The 16,166-nt window shown below is 28.8% G+C and overlaps 1 protein-coding gene across 1 annotated transcript; it reads right to left on the reverse strand.

Annotated features, from left to right (window-relative positions):
• Positions 1–12,653: 12,653 nt before the first annotated feature.
• LOC137826467 (WAT1-related protein At1g25270-like) lies at positions 12,654–16,166 on the reverse strand. Its single transcript, XM_068632436.1, has 7 exons — positions 15,973–16,166; positions 15,726–15,788; positions 15,208–15,324; positions 14,869–15,112; positions 14,122–14,280; positions 13,840–13,991; positions 12,654–12,814 (listed from the first exon to the last, which is right to left on the reverse strand). The coding sequence occupies exons 1-7, from the start codon at positions 16,164–16,166 to the stop codon at positions 12,709–12,711; spliced, it is 1,035 nt and encodes a 344-aa protein (XP_068488537.1). The 3' UTR covers positions 12,654–12,708.

Genomic DNA, 16,166 nt, shown 5'->3' on the forward strand with positions numbered 1-16,166 from the left:
ATATATCCCTCTTGTTGCCTTGATGTGTTCATGACCCAAAAAGAAAAATGTAAGCAATTAAAAATGGCTAGGATGTATTTTAACAAAAGTTACAAGGTGTTCCGATTTTCTCTACTAAGATAATACACTAAAAGAATAATTAAATTTAAAGATAAAAAATAATTAGTTACTATATTGACTAACTTAGATATTATTTTAGAAACTAAAAAATTATTGATATCTAAAGTAGTTTTTATTATTATAAAAATTTATAAAATAATTTATAATTTGATATCTAAATTATATACTAAAATTTTACCTACTAATATTTTAGACTATAAATTAGTCTCTAAAATACTAATAAAGACTAATTTATAATCTAAAGTCGTTAGTAACTAAAATTTTAGTAACTAATGTTTAAATAACAATTTAGAAACTATTTTATTAATTTTTATTAATAATAAAAATTACTTTAGATGCCAATAATTTTTTGAGTTTATAAAATGGTCTATAATTTAGTCCGGTAGTAACTAGTTATTTTGGTCACTAAAATTGGTTTCTATTTAGTGATTTTCTTGTAGTGATATTACTAGGATTAATCATTGTATTTTGAAATATCGTCGGTTTTGGAGTTTGGAGTTCTGACACAATTTTGTTCTTAAAAAACGTTTTAGCGCATTTTAATTTGCTAAATGCTCCTGTCTAGGTAAATGTTGTTTGGAATTGTGTTTGGATTGCTGTAGTTAGTGAATTATGGAAGCACAGGAATAAACATATTTTTCAAGAAGGAGTGATCCACCTTTCGGAAGTGTTTTAGAAGGTTAGATTGTTTAGAAGGGATGAGGAGACTTATTGTGCTCTGTACAAGGGTTGGACCACCCTTAAAGTAACTCATATTTATTTATTTATTTCTTGCTGATAAAATATATATATATATATATATATATATAAATTGTCATTAAACTTTAGGTAGACATGTATATTCAGGTTAGACATTCAGAAACTACTGTGAATACTTTTAATAACTGTATTTTATAATTTTCTTCTACTTTTAGGTTTTAATTGTTTAGATCAACACAAAATGGAGTTTCACAATGATCTAATATTAATTTTGGATTAATATTAAAAAAAATCATATCATTATACTTTATATTTGTAATATTCAATAACAGGAGAAAATTTAGATCCTTCGTACTTCACGTTTCACAGATAATCAAACGCAACCCTTAAAAAGTCGATACCCAACGGGAAAAAAAAAATGCCTTTTTGATAGGACAGAAATGATTCTAAAAGCAAACTAGAAAGTTAGTTGCTGATAAAAAATAAAAAATAAAAACTACTAGAAAGTTAGTTAAGAGGAATATATAACAGTCAAAATAGTTATATTTTTTCTTATGAAAAGTAAAAAGAAAAGAAAAGCTAAGACTAGATGTGAAAGCTTAAAGAATTATGATGATGCATAAAGGACGTGTAAACAGTTTTAATTAGTATCAAGAATTGTCTATTATTGTTCTCCTTATTAATAGTACCTTATACTAATTAAACCTATTTTTAATTTATACTAGACAAAAAATTAATTACATGTTGAATAATTAAAAAACTTAGTTCCATCTTTATGCAAGTAGTTGCAAGCATTTTTGCATTTTATCAATTAATTAGAAATCGTTGTAGTTATAGATTTTGAAACAATTATTATTAAAAAAAAAATAAGAATCTTATTATGCATGTTATAGTCTAAGATTGGATTTTTTTTACAATGCAAGTGTGATTAAGTTAAATTTATAGGAAAAAAATTGTTTGGAAAACTGTGTTTCTTTCCATGGCTTTCTGTCAAAAGGTTATCTGACAGGCCCTTTGTTCTTAAGACGAAGATGCCTTTGACATTGTGTGTACTGAAACTGGCATATTAATCCCACAATGAAAGGAAATAGTTGTTCAGATAAAGAGAACACTTTTTTTAGGTTAATTGAAGTTACCTGAAGAATAGTAATCCATGGACTATAAAAAATTAATAATAAAAAACTGCTGTACTTTTATGAAAATGCATGAGAAATATCTGATTTGTGTTTATGAAAGTTTACTTTTACTCTATCCGTCTGTTAATCTTATTATGAGAAATATTTAGATTGCATTGATAAGCACGATTTTGAAACATAAGAATAATTACATTTTTAAAGGGTAGTGATTGTCCACTTTGAAATTTTCTTCTTGACACAATTAAAGGTTTCGTCTTGAATTACATCAAAGTTGTCTTCTATGGACTTCTCCTTCTCGAATTGGATTGGTGCCTAGAATCCTTGGTTTATATACATTCGATTAGAAACTTATGAAATGTTTAGATTAATTGGATGTTTTTTTGGTGTCTTTGAGGGGAGCTAGCCCTTATGGTAGCCTTCTATGGTGTTTTTGGTTGGTATTGTATATAAAGATTGGTCTATCCCTTAAATGAATCATATTTATTTATTTTTTCTTGTCGATAAAAAAACTTTCCAAACTACATACATGAATGGTCGACCCCTCTTACAACCGCAAGACAAGTTCTTTGATGAATACTGGAGTTTGATGAATAAATTTCACCATATAACAAATTTCACCATATAACAAATTTCATGAACACCAAATTCGTCATCCTTACAATATAAAAGTTATAATATCCTCTCATGATGATTATAACAAGAAACTATCACTTTTTGCACATGATGATGAGTCAAAGTTGAAAACATTGTATATATTTTGAGTTACTTTTGATTGCACCGTTGAAGTCTATGAACTACGAAGCTAGTGTAGCTAGCCATATATATAGAAAGTAGTTTTAGAAAATCCTTCTCCATGGAACCCAACCGAAAGCTTAGCATCCCAATCTTAAAGATCCATAACTTAATAATGTGGTTATAGAAAGAAAAAGAGTAATCAGAATTCAGTCCAAGAATCTAACACAGTTTTGGCTTTGGATATATTCTGTAGATGAACACTAACAAACGGTGGTGATTGGCATGACGGTGCGGGGGAAATCCCGTGATTATAGTAAATTTGAACGTCAAGAAAGATAGTAAATTAAAGGAAACAGAGTATCATTATTGGATTTGATGAAAATTTATTTGTAGAAAAATGTCATCCTTGGCGGAAAGGCTTGTGAAAGAGAATCAAAATGTGCTAATTAATAAGGAAAAGCACAAGTTTTTCATGGTATAAAAGTGAGAAGTTGTTGTTGACCAACAATCCAAAACCTAGTTTAGTCTTTAGCTTTTTCTATTATGTTCATACATTCTTTCATAGAATAATTGTTTGAAGGGTTAAAAATCTCATATCCACTATAAACAATATTTATAAACAATATTTAATAGGCGAGGGGTGGTGGTTGAGAATCTGGTGTGTGGTTTGTGTGGGAAGGTGGAAGAGTCGTCCTGTCATCTGTTTTCCGCCTGCGAGTTTACCTGGCGGGTGTGGTGTCTTTGTTTTGAGTGGCTTGGAGTGTCGTAAGATTGAGTTAGGTTTAAAGTTCATTTCTTAATATGTTATTATTAAGAAGTGGATTTTAAGCTTAATTTAACCTCATAAAATCGACTTGAGGTTTGCATGAATTTATATACTATGAAATGTCCTAATTTTTAGTCGATGTGAAATCTCTAACACACACCTCTCACGCCGATGCTACAAACTCATGCGTGGGACTATATATTATAGGTGTTCCGATAACGGTATGATAGCAGGTGACCCTGATAAGTCCAACAAACAATCGCTAGGATAAACTCAAAATGACTTTGATACCATATTAAGTAGTGAACTTTAAACCTAATTCAACCTCATAAAATCGGTTTATAAGATGAGGTTTGCACCCACTTATATACTATATATGAAATGTCCTATTCTCTAGTCGATATGAAATCTCCAAAAGAGTTTGTTGATCTTATCAGATAAGTTGAGTTAAACTTAATGGGAATGGAGAATGGTATGGAGATATTCTCGTGTGGAAAGTTGGAAGAGGTTAACAGGATAGGGTGCTAGAATTGAAATATCAATGGAGACTAATCATAGTATAGATGCCCTTGTACGTTTTAAGATAGGAGAAAGATGTACAATCTCTTGGTGCATATTTTGCTTCGTAGCTCCCTTTTGCTCCCGTCATTCAAATGGAAGACACAAATTAGAAAACAATTTCGTTCCCAAAAACTGATGTGGAAATCTTCCTAGGATCTTAGATGATGCAGAAGTGAGCTCTTTTTAAAGAGAAAGAAACATTGAAGAGACACTTTTATTCCTATCCAAAGGAACAAGACCCTTGTTACCCATTGTTGCTACATCTTTTCTTCGAACATATGCTTACTGTTCGACCCGTTTAAGGTTAAATCAAAAATCGACGTGTTGATTCATTATATAAATATATATATATATATATATATGGTTAATTTAATAATTAAATCAAATGTATATGTTTAGTGCTTTGGATTTTTTCTATCAAGACTTTTTTACTTAGTCTCTTCGCTTTCTCAATGTCATCTCGATCTATCGGTGTCTTGGTCTGATGGGATATTTGCAAACACACTTCGATGTTCAAGTTAACTGTGAATATATGATAATCATTACCTTTTATCTTTGGGGTCCTCAACTATTTATAATTTTCCTATGGGTCTGATAATTATCACATACCCACAAAGGTCTAATACTCCACTAATCTTGTTTAGGGAGTGATTAACTACTTGCATTATGATTAGTTTTTATTGTGGATTCTCTTGTTGTGTCCGAGGGCTAAGTCATGTGTTTAATGTTGTTTGGATTGAATGATTGATATGTTAACAATGTTATTCAGTACTCGATAACACATTTAGGATTAACTTTTGATATTAAATAAAAATTACAGTTAATTGAATTTCGTGTAAGAGTTTTAGTAATGGACTTTAGTGTTAGATGTGTTAGATAGATGAAGAATAAAAAGAAATTATAGAATACAAAGAAGAAGAGTAAGAAGATAAGAGATGAATACTCTTGATTTTGTTTTTGTGTGAACTAGTAGCATTGAACCTATCGTATGCTAAAAGAGAGAGTTGTAGAGTCATGAAATCTAATATTTTTTTATCAATAATAAAAATAGAATCTAATGCATTCCTTATCCTAAATCAAAGTACTATTTATAAAGAAAATAAGTTTACATTCCAAAGATTTATTCAGATAACAACGACAAACAAGTCCTTAGGTATGATTGGTACCTCAAACTTTAAAATCAAAACTACTATTAACAAAATAATTTTCGGAAAGCGAACTAATTTTAGCCTAATGTAGCATTTCGAAAATCCAACATTGCACAATTCCATGAACCAAGTATTCAAGATTTTGTCAAAATTAGTTATCATTGCAAACCTTACATTGAAACCCAACACATTCAAATCTTGACTCTTCATTCAGCATGTAATTTTTTTTATCAATTATCTCTCCATCGAGTTGTATCTTTTAACCTTTTGTTAAAATACTATATTTTTTAACTTGATCAAAATTTTCACTTTTATGAGTTTCCGACATAATTTCCTTCCATATGACTATTGTAAACTGAACTTTATTTTTTCAAAAAATGACAACTTTGAGCTTGCAAGATAGCAGAGAAAATTTCTACACCAACAGAATGATTCTTGTTTTTTTTTTTTTCATGCAAATTCGTTGTATAGAATCTAAATATGATGTTTGTTAAGTATTTGCATTTAGATCTAAGTGATAAATTACAATAAGTATGATTTAAAAAAAATCGTTCAAAAGTATAATTTTATTTTGTTAAGCTTACATTAGAATCTCATTAATTGTTTTGAAGCATGGGGTTAGTAGTAAAAAAAAAAGTCTATTCATCAGTCATTGATGGTGCCTAACCAAACCTAACTTAAAGGTATAGTACAAAGATTTTAGGATTCTTAGATCTTTTGTTACTCTTTGAAGTTTATAGCATAAAAGAAGGAGTTGGAGTTATGATTCCTACATAATTTTAAGGAAGTGAATGTAGTTAATTAGGTGATTCTTAAGGAATGAATTTTAAGTCTAACTCAATCTTATAAAATCGATTTATAAGATGAGGTTTGCATCTACTTATATATTATGAAATATTTTTATTTCTTGTCGACATAAGATCTTTAACCTACTTCCTCACGTTGAGTCTCTCCAACTCATGTGTGAGACTATATATTTATAGTTAGTCCGATAGCGGATGACATGATAAGTCTAACAAACTCACGTTAAGATAGACTCTAAATAGATTTGATATCATATTAAGAATCAGACTTTAAACCTAATTCAATCTTACAAAAATGACTCATATAAAGTGAAATTTGTACTTACTTATACATTATTAAATATCATAATTTTTAAATTTATTAAATATCATAATTTCTAAATGATTCTTGATATATACTGTTACTGGCTTATAGTATTTGAGACCTAGTAACTATAAATGTACAAAATGAGTTTCAACTCTTCCCAACGAATTAAGACACTAATTCAATTTTTGAAAGGAAAAAAAAAACAAAAAAGTAGTTATATATTTTAAAACCACAATTTGTTCATTTTATTGTAAAGGAAACATATAAATCTCAAAATATTAACTACATTTTAAGGAACTCACTTTTAAGAGTGTGAGATATTAATAAATAAGAATCTTGTTAAAAAAAACATCATTGTTTTCTTAATTTAACAAATATTATCTCCAATCTTTTTCAAAAAAAATAAATAATTATTACTCTTTTCATCCTTCAATGATTGTGTTCGTTCCCACATATTAAAAACAACAATAAATGAAATACACTTTTTGAAACAAATTTACTAAAATAGTCACAGTCCACACGCTCTTTCAATAAATACATTACATTGTTGGAGACAGAGAATTTAATGATATATTAAAATGGGAGAGCATAAGTCAATTTAAACTTTGTTTAGATGATTAAAATTCAGTAATTATAGGACGAACAAAGTAAAATTATTACCACTTATTTCTTATAAGAAAGACTAAAAAGAGTATTAATTATTTCTAAATACTTTACTCCTTCCGTTTAAAAACTATATTAACAATCATTAAGAAAACATTTTACCATTATACCTGGAGAGTAAAATATCTCTATATCTAATGCAACCATTTTGTATAACTGAAAAAAAATATATAACATATGTTATATTAGATTTGTAAAACAACTGTAATCTTGGAACAAATTTGTGTGAATCGGTACCGAATAAAGATCGAAGATGTATTCAGTTAATATCGATCAACATGATTAAATTCATTAAACTTGACAGAAGATTAACGTGTTCTTAATTATAATTCAAATGTTAATCTGGTCCAATAATAATGGATTTATAATAATTATATAACTAGTTACGAGTTCCGAGAAAAATGTTAAGAAGTGGGATTTAAGTCTAACTCAACCCCATAAAACCAACTCATGGGGTGAGGATTGCATCCACTTATATACGATGAAATATCATAATCTCTAGTCAATGTGGGATCTTCAACACACATCGCTCACGAGATATATGTTATGGGTGGTCCGATAATGACCCAATAGTGGGTGACCTGATAAACCCAACAAACACTCGTTAGGATAGACTCGAAATGGCTCTGATACCATGTTAAGAAGTGAGTTTTAAGTCTAATTCAACCCCATAAAACTGGCTCATGGGTGAGGGTTGCACCCACTTATATACGATGAAAATGTCATAATCTCTAGTTGATGTGGGATTTCCAACAAAAAATGTACATCATCATTATGCACTAATTGCACTAAATACCAAAATCTCACTTGAGCGTTAGAACATCTTTTGCAGATACCATCTTGACCGAGAGTTTATGAAGGAATGAGTTGAAGAAAGAAAAAAGGTGACCGACCGAGAAAGGAGGTGATAATTCTTTCGATATTTTTTGAATGGAAAAATAAAATAAAATTTTGGAACAATCATAGTTTTGGAACATAGGAAGTATAATTTAAAGAGGGTATGTAATTAAAATATAAATTTTATATTAAAGTCTGTTTTGTTTATTGTGAAGACAGTTAGTTATATGAAAGTCTTATCAGTTGATGCAGAGAGTGAGTGACAGAAAGAGAAATTGGAAATTGGAAGTGAGATAAACAAAATTCGGTGAAGCACATTATATGTTACAAAATTATTTTTTTAAAAATGTGATGTGCATTGTAGCATTGTAACACTACCTCTTATTCTTTGGCCCACAATTATTTGGCAAATCAGAAATTATTAAAAATGTTTTGTGGTCTCATCTCTCTGTTAATAATGTTTATATCTATATTGCTATGTTAGGTTTTAAATCTATTCAACACATTATTTAGATACTTTGTTTCCGTGTTAGGTTTTAAATCTATTCAATAGATACGCATCATGCATAACTTTTGTTGACTAAAATTCAACTTTCAATTTCTACTTTAAACAACAACATTACATTACATAATATTCATAAACTTATTTGAGATATTTTTTGTTTTAAAGTTTAGAGTTTTATTATAATGATTAAAAGATAAATCTATATATAAACAATTTTTAATATATAATCTATAAAAAAAACTAGGAAGGGTCGTGATTAAGTATAGTCAAAGTATTTTTTAAACATAAAAACTAAATTTATAATTATTTTTTCTTAGATTTGAAAATGAGTTTCATTTACCTCGATGGGTTTTTTAAATAACATTATTTAAAAATTAAAATAAATGGTAAAACATCCCCAACGATACCTTAATAACTATATTGCCAATTATCGCATAAATGTTTTATTTGGCTTGTAAAGGTGAGAAAATTTTATCGCCTTTTATTCACTTATTAACATTTACTTTGTAATCACAACTACTTTTTTTTTTTCAAATATAAAAAAACAATTAATCTTACATTATTTTTTCTTTCCTTTTTCTCACATATATAAAACTTAAATATTTTTTTCTTATCATTGTGTTCTTGATTGACATCTGTGAATTTCTTTTAAATTTTTTTTTTTAAATTTAATTCTTTAGTTTTAATTTTTTACTTTAAATATGTATTGATGATATATATAATGAATTTTTATTTATCTTGACTTTTAAATAATGTGAAATTTTTAGATTGATTTTCAAATCTATTTGGTGAACCTTCAATATAATTTTCTTTATTATTGAATATCACTCTTATGTGTGGACAACATCTATGTGAGTAATTTGTTTATGTAATTTTTTCCTACTAATATGTCTCTCACTTATGGGTGTAAATATATATATATATATATATATATATATATATATATATATATATATGCGAACACATATGATGTAATTTTCTCTATTAATGTTTTCTATGGCTATGTGGATCCAATCATGCCTTGGTTGAAATTTCAATGTAATTTTCTATATTAGCACATCTCTCATACACATGTGGACACAATCACACCTTCAAACAAACTTCTAAAATGTAACTTTATTTTCTAATGCCCCTAGCACGCCTTTATTGGAACAACAACACCCTAATGGAGCAATCACACTCATGTGAAAGAACATCTTATACATTTTTTTTTATAGAAGAGTATCTCTCACATGTATGTGGTGTAACCACACCTAAGTTATTTAAGAACGAATGCGAGGTAGACTAAAATAGGGTAAAATAAGTTAACTATGCAAGTCATGAATCTCCTTATAAATTTTACATAAGTGAGATATTCATATTGCTTTATATGTTGTTGTTTATCTATATATATCACATAAATTACTTATAGATGATGAAATAAATAAAAAACTTACACTCGTATATATGATAAAATGCATTTAACTAATTTCATTTTGACAAAATCAATCACAACTTATTCGATGTCTGGTCTTTATTTGTTGATCCTTGATCATCTCTAACTCAACTCCACACCTTGAGAATATCTAGTTCAACTCCATGTCTTGAGCATATCCAACTCAATTCCATGACTTGTGCATCTCACATCTTTAGCTTGAATCCACGCGTTGAGCCTTTTTAGTCTGACTTCACACATTGATTATGTTTAGCTTAACTATAGGTCCAAAAGATCTATAACTTGGTTCTACACATTAAGCATGTTTAGCTTGGATTTAAGCCTAAAACATCTCTAGTTTGGTTGTACTCATATTGAGCATGTTTAGCTTAATTTTAGGTTTAGAACATGTCTAGGCTGACTAAATGCCTTGAACATTTTTATCTCAGCTCCACAATGTGAGGATCTTTGGCTTGACCTCACACATTGTGCATCTTTAGCTTTGTTTCATGCCTTGAACATTTTTTTATTGACAACTCATTATACTATATCAATTCAAAAGATAAAATGATTGCATGTGACATTAGTTGTTCCGTGGCAAGGGATAGGTGAACAAAGTCACATTCAAATCGTGATGCACAAATTGTTACACTCTTAAGTAGAAAGAGTTGTGTTCTGACTATATAAGCTATAAATTTTAATGCATTGGTAAGTGATTGATTCAATAAATGATATCAGAGTCATGGTTACAAGTTTGATTCCCAATGGAACAATTGTTGAGGAAGAAATTGTTGCAGGTGACATCGATTATCTCACGAGGAAATGTCAGATGATTCAAGTTACAATCATCGTGACACTTAAGTTATTGTTTTCTACCTAGTGATATATATTTGATCTAACAAAAACATTGTGTTTATTAAATTAAGCTTCAGTAACAAAGGGCATTGACACTATACTTTATAAAATTTAAGCATCAAATTTTATTATAACTTAGACATCAAGTCATAACATCAAACTATATTAACTAATCATCTTGGAATGAGATAAAGAATTCAGTATTTTGGAATGAGATAAAGAATTCAGTACAATTGGAAGATTCAATTCATATATGTATAGGTAATTTAAAGGTTGTAGAATTGTTAATAAATGGAATGCAATCCCAATATATAGTTGTTTTCATTTATACAAATTGCATAAGAATTTCAATTAAACATTGACATTTAAGTAATACATATCTCTCCCTATGAAATATGACATCCTTTTTTTTTCTCATTGTTACTTTAATAGATTGATACACTTGTCCAAAGTCTAATGCACATTAAGTCATACAACTTAACTTATAAGTTGAGAGATTAAAAATCTCACCTCTTTAAACAACTCAACACAAAGACATTCAATTTCTAGTAAAAACACCTATCAAACTCAATATACATAAATTGGTTATTTGCTTTTATAGTATCAAACAAAACATGTGTATGGGGATTAGTAAGTAAAATTCCAACCATACAAAGCAAACTAAAAGAGCAAGCATTATTATAAGAAAAAAAAAATCAATTTCATATTTATTTAAAAGGAAAAAGAAAAAAAGAAGTTTTTATTTTATTTCCTTAATAAGCAAAAGATGTGGAGAAAAAAGTGGTGGTAAATGGTGAATTATTGGTGAAAGATTGTAAAGAAGGAAGGAGGGAAGTCATAATGGTAGCAACATGTACAAAAATGGGCAAAAAGAGTCATCCATCAATATATGGCCCCAATGAAGGAAAAGAAAGATAAGTAGTGAGTGTGTGGGTATAAAATTGTAGGACACTTTGCACCATAATAAAGGGTATTGTCCAAATTTCAACATAAACAAATAACCCAACTTTTAACCAACACACCAACCTTAGCTCAAATTCCCACTATTCTATAAATGTCCATTCACCTCTCCCAATACCCAACTCTTCACTCTTCCAAATTTTGCACAAACACTCCTTCTACTCATTTTCATACAACTTAGATTCTGTTTGTCCATTTTACTTTTTATATAATGGCCCAACCTCATCATGGGCTCACCAACCTATTTGTCCAATTTACTTTTTCTAATACCAAAATCCCACTCTTTATTTTAATATTAATATTATTTCAATTCATTTATTCTATTTTGTTATCATGATTATTACATTTTTTTTATAATTACATGAGAGTCTTTCTTTTTTTTCAATTTTAGTTTATAGTGATTAAAAACTGTTTTAAGTCCTTTTGCTTTTTTATTACCGAATCTTTCCTCAAATAATGTTTTTCTTGCCTTGATCTTGAAAAGAAACTCTTCATAGAAAAAAAAAACTGAATGTTTGAGTTTTTGAATTATTGTCTTAGTATATTATATTGTTTATTGAATTTACATTAATCTTTTAATGATCAATAAAATAAATTATCATCTTAAAAACAAAGTAAACTATCTGAGCTTTAATAAAAATATGTTATCTTGATCGTACTATGACTTTGGGCCAAATTATTTTAATAATTTTGCAATTATTAAAATCTTCCTCCTTTTAAAGAATTTTATTGTTTTTTGCTTAACAAATAAGAGCTTTAATAAAAAAAAAATATGTATGATTTTGGCCCAAATTATTTTTTAATCATTAAAATAATTCTTATTCAGTAATTAATGAAAATAGAATAAATAGCTGATAAGAATGCACAAAATTAACAGTGAAAGAAAATAAAGTATTAAAATAAAACTAATAAAAAGTAACTTTTACTACAGCATCTCCTGTATTCGATTGTTATTTTTATTTAAACATTTGATACCTTTTTATCATAAATAAATGTTAGAGCAAACAATTAAAGTAAACAATAAAGAAAATTGAAAGAGACGAAAACTAAAATACAGAGAGATTGAAAATATAACTAAATGCCTCTTTTTTTTTTTTCTTTTTTTCCACTATTGTGTTTCAGTTCTTATCAGTTCAGTACACTAACTCTGAAACAAGTAAGTTTTTATATTTAGGATTTAGGATTTAGGGTTTAGTGACTCAGCAATCTTCTGTTGACACAAGTGGAGTTACAGGTTTCATTTCTTTGCTCTTGCCCCACAACACCATGTACAACCCACACACAATCAGCACTGCTCCAATTACACTGCACATCCATGTTTTTCAAACAAAACCAGTTAAGGAAGATACTAATTAATTAACTCCATCATATTCTAAAACTCAGTACACTTTCATTCATAACAATTAACAAATTACTAGCTAGTTAAGGACCACAGTAATTAATTAAGTGGATGATATTCTAAATTCTTGCCAAGGTGTAAAAGAACTTAGTACACTTTCATTGATACCAAATTACTGGTAGGTAATGGTAAAATTTTATCTTTTAATTATTAAAACAGGTCAAATTCACTATAAAAAAATTATAAAATAAAAACTAATTTTAGAGATTAAAATAATTAGTTACTATATTAACTAGTTAGGGACCATATATTAACTAGTTAGGGATCATTTTATAAACTAAAAAAATTATTGGTATGTAAAGTAGTTTCTATTATTAATACAAATTTATAAAGTTTAATCATTAACTACTAAAGTTTTATCTACTAATTACTTATATTATAAATTAGTCTCTAGAATTGGTTGATATTTAATGATTTTCTTGTAGTGATTTTAAAAAATTAATAAAATTGGTAAATCTTGTTAATGTGACAAATTTTAACAAAGTCTTATTAAGGTGATTCGAGTTTAGTGTATCTAAACTAAAGTTGTGTCAAAGTAGGAGTTACCCATTTTAATAATAAATTATATTTTTATGATTAAGTGTTAAGAAGTGTGTTATAAGTCTAACTCAAACTCATAAAACTGACTTATAAGATGAAATTTGTATTCATTTATAAAAAAATGGAATATCCTAATCAGGTGGGATAAAATTTCATTATATTATTAAAAAGGACAATGATATATGGACAACCCCAATATTTTATACAACCACATTACAACTTTCAATACTATTATTTTAATATTTTTTTATATCATTTAATTACAAATTTACCCTTTATTATATATATTTATTTCTAAATTTATCACATCAAGGGTTGTATACAACTCCAAAAGTTATCAACCTATCATTTTCCTATTAAAAATAAAGTAATAAAGTAATAGTGTATATACCTTCCTAGGTATAGCTGCTCTTGTAATAACAGGGAACAGGCAATTGCAACGAGCACAAGGCATAGAGGGTTGAATACAGATGCATACAATGGACCTCTCTTTCGCACACACCATGCAGTCGCAATAATAACAAATCCAGAAGTCACAATTCCCTGCCATTCCCACAATATTTTAGCTTCTTAATTCATTATCAGTACAACACAAATCTCAGATACACACACTTTATCATCATTTAAAACTCTTTTAGTTCAGCATGGAACACTAATTACGAAATTAACATACCGTGAAAAGTGCTGCCACAAGCCTAATATTCAAACCCAGCTTCCATTGCCTCCAATCTTTCTCAACACAAAAGGCAAGAACCGTGGCTTGTATTGCACCCATCAAGTTCAGCAACGCTGAACCTGAGTGATGCATTGGATATTGCTTACTCACCTTAACCTGTTGCATAAATCATGATAAATACTTTCAAAATAATCCCTTTCTAGTTAACATGACTTAATTTTCCTTATGGTATATAGTTATTGAGGTTATGAACATGTATTTCTGACAGGTTAGTAGGCAGATAAAGTTTCTTTAGATTTTGAAGTTGGTTCAATTTTGAGTGATTTTTGTGAGATTTGTTTGTGGGTAAGGAAATTTGATTTGTAAATACCTTTATAGACTTTTGGTTGTATTAGAAAATGTTGTGTGTATTTTTATGATTAAGACTGATTATGATCATGATAGAGTAGATAATGATCTCTTTTAATAGGGTATATAATTGAGGATTGGTTTGGTAGTTTGTAGAGTTTGAAAAATGTTTGTAGGTCAGATGTTGAGCAGGTTGACTTTGATTATTTTCTGTATAACGGTTGAGACACTCTTGAAATGTCTATAAAGGGTTGTAACACCTTTGAAGTATCTGTACAAGAATTCGGATACCTCTTCTGAAGTGTTTCATTTTATTTTATTTATTCTTTACTAATTAAAAAAAATCATTTTGGTGGAATCAATGCATATGCACCCAAAAGCAGTGGGAAAGTTTACCTGAATGATGAGCCATGTTGAAAAACTGAAGCAACTTCCAATACCACTGAGAATACCTAGCCATTCGGTTTTAGAGTGAGCATGCGATGGTGTGTGATCTTCATGCAGAAGATTAATGGGAAGGTTCCATACATTAATCTTTGTTACTTTCAAAAATGACAACAGCATTATCCCGATAATTCCTAGTATCGTTCCCAACACCTTACTCTTTCCTCCTGCACTTCGCAAATTTAACTTTTCGTAGCTACAACATGTAATACTTTTGCAATTAGTGATCAGAAACACAGGTATATATATAGCAGATGAAGGTGAGTGATGAGAATGATGAGAATAACGTACCCACACAAAACGGAAAGAATAAAAGTGACGCCAGGAACCATGTTAAAGGTAGCATATGCATATGTTGCTGATACCAAAGTCAATGCAACCAAGAAAAGGTTTTGGAATAGACTCCCCCTGTTTATATATATTATCATCAACAAGGTACGTGATGAAGACTAAAGAATCTATCAGACACACCTATAAATTGCGTGTTGGACACAGATACTCGTAAGACACGACATATGTATTAGTGAAGTATCTAATTTAAAAATAAATTTTTGATAATTTTAGCATAGTTATAACACAGTTTTAAAAAGGTGAAATATGTTAATTTTTTAAAAAATCAAATTTATTGTATAAATTTTTATTATGATTATAAAAATAAGAAACAAATTCTTTTGAGTCAGCCATAAAAAACATATTTCTGCTAAAAAAACCTGAAACATACATTTTAGATATTATACATATTTCCATATTCGTATCTTTGTCATATCCGTATCAGTATCCATGCTAGATAGTGAAAAATTAACACATACCCAAATAGGCCGCATAAGAAGGACATCCAAAGCACCCTCCATGTCAACTTTGGCCGATTCTTTCTGTTGTAATAAAAGATGGTTGAAAGAACATGTTAAGAAGTAGACTTTAAGTCCAACTCAGTTTCATAAAACCAGCTTATAAAGTGAAATTTTCATCCACTTATAAAGAATGAAATATTTTAATCTCTAATTGATGTGAAATCTCCAACCGAACTAAAGTATGAAGAAAAGAATGTGAATGCACCTTTCGAAGATAAGAGCAAGTGAAAAAGAGAAAGCAGCTCCGAAGATGAGACGGTAGGCAGTGAGAACTTGGACGCTCATTCCATCTTTGGTGGCGAGCTTTACAAGGACACTTGTTGCAGCATATCCAAGCTGCACCAACACCATCAGAAAGCTGGGCTTCCACTCTTCCATTACTTTCCATCTACCACTCAT

The sequence above is a fragment of the Phaseolus vulgaris genome, chromosome 8 (assembly GCF_000499845.2).
Source record: "Phaseolus vulgaris cultivar G19833 chromosome 8, P. vulgaris v2.0, whole genome shotgun sequence".
Lineage (NCBI taxonomy): Eukaryota > Viridiplantae > Streptophyta > Magnoliopsida > Fabales > Fabaceae > Phaseolus > Phaseolus vulgaris.